Consider the following 5,488-nt stretch of genomic DNA (forward strand, 5'->3'; position numbering starts at 1 on the left):
ATGTGGAAAATTGTCTCAACATGATCTTCCTCAAAAAGCAGGAAAAGTCCTATCTGGCCAATTATCAAACCATCAGTCTACTATTCATAATCAGCAAATTGATAGAAGCGATCATTGACAGTGCTATCAAGTGACACTTATACTGAAATAACCTGCTCACTGATGCTCAACCATCAGGGCCACTCAGCTCCTGAATTTGTTACAACCTTGATCCAAACATGGACAAAAGAGCTGAACTCCAGAGGTGAGGTGAGAGTGACATCAAGGCAACATTTGACTGAGTATGGCATTAAGGAGCCCGAGTAAAACTGAAGTCAATGGGAATCAAGGGGAAAACCCACCATTGTTTGGAGTCATACATGGCACAAAGGAAATGGTTGCGGTTGTTTGAGGCCACTTATCTAAGCCCCAGGACATCACTGGAGGAGTTCCTCAGGGAAGTGACCTAGGCCCAAACATCTTCAGCTGCTTCATCAATGACCTACTTCCATCAGAAAGTCAGAGGTGGGGACGTCCATTGATGATTGTACCATGTTCAGCACCACTCAGCAGTCCTCAGATACTGAATCAGTCCATGCCCATATGCAGCAAGATCTGGATAACATTCAGGCTTGGGGTGATTAGTGGAAAAAAAAACATTTGCGCCACAAAAGTGGCAGGCAATGCCCATTTCTAACATGAGAGGATCTAACCATCTCCCCATGACATTCAATGGCATTACCATCGCTGAATGGGGGTGACCATTAACCAGAAACATAGCTATATAAATACTGTGTTGTTAAGGGCAGATCAGAGACTGGAAATTCTGTGGTAAGTAATTCACCTACTGACTCCCCAAAGCCTGTCCACAAGGCACAAGTCAGGAGTGAGATGAATTCTCTCCGCTGGATTAGTGCAGCTCCAACAACACTTGATAGGGAGGCAGTGGCGTAGTGGTATTGTTGCCGGACTAGCAATCCAAAGACACGGGGTAATGCTCTGGGGACATGGGTTCAAATCCCACCATGGCTGTTGGGAAAATTTGAAATAAATAAAAATCTAGAATTAAAAGAAAATAGAAGCAGGATTAGGCAATCGGCCCTTTATGCTTGCTCCGCCATTCATTATGATCATGGCTGATCATCAAGTTCAATACCCTGATCCGCCTTCCCTCCGTATCCCTTGATCCTTTTAGCTCCAAGAGCTAAATATAATTCCTTATTGAAAATACACAATGTTTTGGCCTCAACTACTTTCTGTGTTCTCCCTGTGTCTGCGTGGGTTTCCTCCGGGTGCTCCAGTTTCCTCCCACAAGTCCTGAAAGACGTGCTTTAGGTAATTTGGCCATTCTGAATTCTCCCTTCGTGTACCTGAACAGGCGCCGGAATGTGGCGACCGGGGCTTTTTACAGTAACTTCATTGCAGTGTTAATGGAAGCCTACTTGTGACAATAAAGATTATTATTGTTATGGTAGTGAAGTCCACAGAATCGCACTCTCTGGGTGAAGAAATTTCTCCTCACCTCAGTCCTAAAAGGTTATGACCCCTAGTTCTAGACTCCCCCACCATCGGGAACATTCTTTCTGAATGTACCCTGTCTAATCCTATACCCTGGCATCCCGAATGTCACCTAGACACTGTGCCACTGCCAGCCTGGAACCCTGGTAGGGCCACCCGGGCACCCTGGCAGGACCACCTGGGTGCCACCCTAGCATTGCCAGGGGGCTCAGGTGGTGATGCCAGCGCTGGGAAACACCCGGTTAAATGCGCCCAACTCAGTTTCATTTCCGTTAAATTGTGCCGTAGTTCGGCAAACAGGTGTGCCGCCAAGCCACCTCACAACTCAGGTATCATTTCTAATGGCCAAAGTAAACCTGACAACCAGCAAAATCATTAAAATGTAAGTGCCAATCTGGCTCAAGTTTAAAAATTCAGCCCTTTCAACAGGCCAGTCTATACCAGTATGAATTCACTTCTGGCACATGATTTCTGATAGATTATTGGAAGAAAAGCTTCCAGAAAACCTGTGATCAGTCACTCTAACAACAACTGAAGAAAATCAGCTACTCAAAGCAGCCAGAGGAACTGTAGTAGGACAGTGAAACCAGCCTGTATCATCGGCTGACTGTCCCCTGTGACTGGTGTGATAGACACAGCTTGCTGCCTTTAAGTGTGAGGCAGTATCTCAAGTATGTGGTTGACTCACAACTGAAAGCCCGTGCCTAGGATTTGCCCCATGTTGACAGATGTGTTGACAGATCTGGTGGAAAGGAAGCCAACATAAAACAGTGAAATAAAACTGAAAGAAGGAAACAGCAGAAAAAGCCTTTGAAATTATTCTTTCACAGGGTGTGGGCATTGATTTTATTAACAAAATAAAACAATGCATTATTTGTTTACTAAAGCTGTACAACCGATCTTCATTAAGTTCCGAGAATCTTCCACAAATTGCACATGAGCTGTTCTCTAAATATTATGGGGAGAGCTGTTTTTAGAAATGGCTGTTGCAAAGCATGCACTCTGTCTTTAATGTTGGGGTTAAACTGTTTCCTGGACAACAAATAGGCCCACTTCAGTTCTAACTTCTTTTTCACACCCTTAATTTAAAGTGAATGGACATTTTCTTTTTAAATGGCTAACTATTGGGATATTTTTCCACCGTCATTTTTATTGGTTTAGAGAAGCAGAATGTTTTACTGGAACACAGCTGCAATGTTACGTTAGTTTTGCCTCTCTCCATTGCACTGTTAACTGGGATTTTGCTCATTGAAAATTTCTGGGAAATTATTTTTAAGAAAAAGCACCTCATTTTAATTCTTCCAAAGCTTTATCCCAATATTTTGATAGGTTCATAATGTATTCATGTAATTTTCTACTTTTCATTTCATTTCAAAAGTGAGGAAGACTGAGGGGCACAAATGATAAAAATAATGTGGGATTTAATGTTTAATTTTTTTAAAAATCTGTTCATTCTCAAGATCGTCCTCAACAAGGATATTGTCATTTTACATGGATGCAACCCTTCGACAGGGTAAACATGTAGGGGAAATTTCATGTGTTTGCTATTTGTAGCAAATTTACATATTCTTTTTAAATAGCACACAGGAAAAATCATCCTCTGTAATGCCAATGTCTTGTTTCATCCAAAGTCAAGCTGCCTGTTTTCCCTGACTTTTCTATCAATTAAGTTCATAATACAAGGTGATATGGTGAGGCATTTCTTTAATAAGTCACAGTGATCAAACAAAACCTAAAGACCTGAGTTCTGTGTTATATTGAAAGCTTTTATGGTTTTTTGGGTTGTTGCAGAAACACAGTGGAATGGTTAAGGTTGACAGTCTCTGAAAATTAAAATACCCCGTTTCCTTAGTAACAAGTATGAGGGAGATCATTAATATGCATACACAGATTGGAAAAAAAATATTAACAGGTTTAGCACCGTCATTGCTGATCCTGGCAAACCTCACAAAGTCTTTGCCTTTTACTGTCATATTCTCTTTTTATTTAAATTCTTGGTGAACTGAAGTTGCTGGAAAACTATCATTGCTTTATTCATTTCATGTTGCATTAGAAATTTGGTTTTTGAACCCTTTATTGGGAGGTGGGAAGGGGAATATGTAGTGGAACTCAATGCATTACAAATAAGATTCTTATTTAACTATTAGACAAACTATCGTTAAGAACATTATTATGATTATAGCATTCAATCATGATTGTGAACAGTATATTTGCCATGAATTCCTAACATCATTGGATGAGGAGTAAAACAGCCATTTGATTGCAATTTAGCAACCTCATCACAGTTTTTGAATCAACTGGGTCATCCCATGAAATGCATGTGTAATCCCTTGTGTAATCCATGGAAATCACAAATTACACTCTGATTCTGCTGGTTTGCAAGAGTAATGGATAGGTCTTAACAAATCTTGAAAACTTATTTAAAATTAAATTCTGTGCCTGAGCACAAGGGCAATTTGTGTCATTTCTCGTTTGCGTAAAAAGGAGATTGGAACTTGTCAGTTTAGGTGACAGTTCTCCTTGATGCATGCCTGAGTGACTTTTTAATACTCAGGCAATTTGCACATGCACAGTACATCCTCCACACTTCAGAGGGAGCATAAAGCTGCTGCTTTGCTGGAACCCAACCGTATTTACCTTGCTTCCAGGTTTTGGTCCTCGCTTTTTGGGTATTTTCAGCGGTAAGACAATTTTAGATGGAGCTGCCACAGCATTCTGCACAGCCAGCTTGAAAGCTGACTGAAGGAGCTCCTGTCTCCGTTTTCTTCCTGGTTTCCTTCCTCTTCGCCCTGGTGTATGCTCTGAAGCCACTTTCATTGCAGACTGCATTTCACTCTCTTCAGGTTGTGGTGGGAGGGGAGTAGCAATGTTCTTCAGGAGAGCAGCTAGAAGAACAGGTGACAAAAAGAGAGAGAGGAAATCAAAGACAGGGTAAAATTATCTGAAAATATTCACTGTGAATGTTGCAAATATTTTGTGATGTGATAGATTTCTATCCTCCCATTCTTACATTGAGACATTCCATTTGGCAGTTTACACTAGTTTACATGTAATACATAGATGGAAATCAATCAAGCAACCCCAGCGTTATAATGTAATTACCTGTAAATTTCAGTAACATCTGTACTTAAATTATATACAGTTTAACTAAATCTGCTTGCATGCCTTATCTTACTAAACCACGAAGTTTTAAGCCAAGAATTGCAATCATGCAGACAAACCATTTACTAGTTCTTATTACCTGGTTAGCTAGACAACATTAAACCTCTAAAGTAGCCGAGGCAGGAACACACTTATTGCACAGGCACAATAAACTGGCAAATCCCATCTTTGCAATGCTTCTCGTTGTAGCAGCCCTAGTGTTCCAGCTGCAAACATCTCATTAAACTAATGCATTCAGGGCAGAGCAGAACTCGATTTGCCATGGCTACAACAGTGAATTTCCATTACGATGACAGCTTAAACCACATCATGTCCGGAAACCAACCAACCCTGTGCTTTCAGAAAAAAAACATATTACATGCTGAAAATGAAGTCTGAATGCGGTATATCTTCCTCTCAATCAGCTCAACGCGGAAACGTAATGTCAAGACAGAGGAGAGAGAAAAAAGCATATTTACAAAAAATGTCAAATGAAGGAAACAAATGGATAGCACAAGTCACAAAAAAAAATCTAATTTGTGGCTATGTAAAATGTTATGGATTCTGCATCCTTTATTTCCTTATGACTTGAGATGGAATAACACAGAATTCCAAATTATTGGTTTTTTTCCTCCGCAACTCTCCCCTGTTTTAATGTATGCTGAAGCATGCCGTTCCATGCCACTCGAAACACAATGGTTCTCAATCAGGCATTTTTGTAGTGTTACTCTTTCAGGCTACCCTATTTGGACCTCCTCCACTGTTTCCATGGAAACCACACTGAAAATGTCAAGTCAGCACTCCACCGTCTGTCACTAACACAACTTGCCCTCCCATTCACATATGGGAA

The 5,488-nt window shown here is 40.7% G+C and overlaps 1 protein-coding gene across 3 annotated transcripts in view; it reads right to left on the reverse strand.

Moving 5' to 3' along the window:
* Positions 1-5,323, reverse strand: part of scml4 (Scm polycomb group protein like 4) — a 185,906-nt gene extending 180,583 nt beyond the window's left edge. The window contains exons 1-2 of one of the 3 annotated variants that reach the window (XM_072499955.1): positions 4,739-5,323; positions 4,135-4,382 (exon numbers count right to left, since the gene is read on the reverse strand). In XM_072499955.1, coding sequence (XP_072356056.1) covers positions 4,135-4,326 — 192 coding nt within the window. In that variant the 5' untranslated portion in view covers positions 4,327-4,382; positions 4,739-5,323. The remainder of the gene's footprint in view (positions 1-4,134; positions 4,383-4,738) is intronic. The other 2 variants (XM_072499953.1, XM_072499954.1) reach the window with 2 other exon arrangements.
* Positions 5,324-5,488: the final 165 nt, after the last annotated feature.

Source organism: Scyliorhinus torazame, chromosome 4, assembly GCF_047496885.1.
Source record: "Scyliorhinus torazame isolate Kashiwa2021f chromosome 4, sScyTor2.1, whole genome shotgun sequence".
Taxonomy (NCBI): domain Eukaryota; kingdom Metazoa; phylum Chordata; class Chondrichthyes; order Carcharhiniformes; family Scyliorhinidae; genus Scyliorhinus; species Scyliorhinus torazame.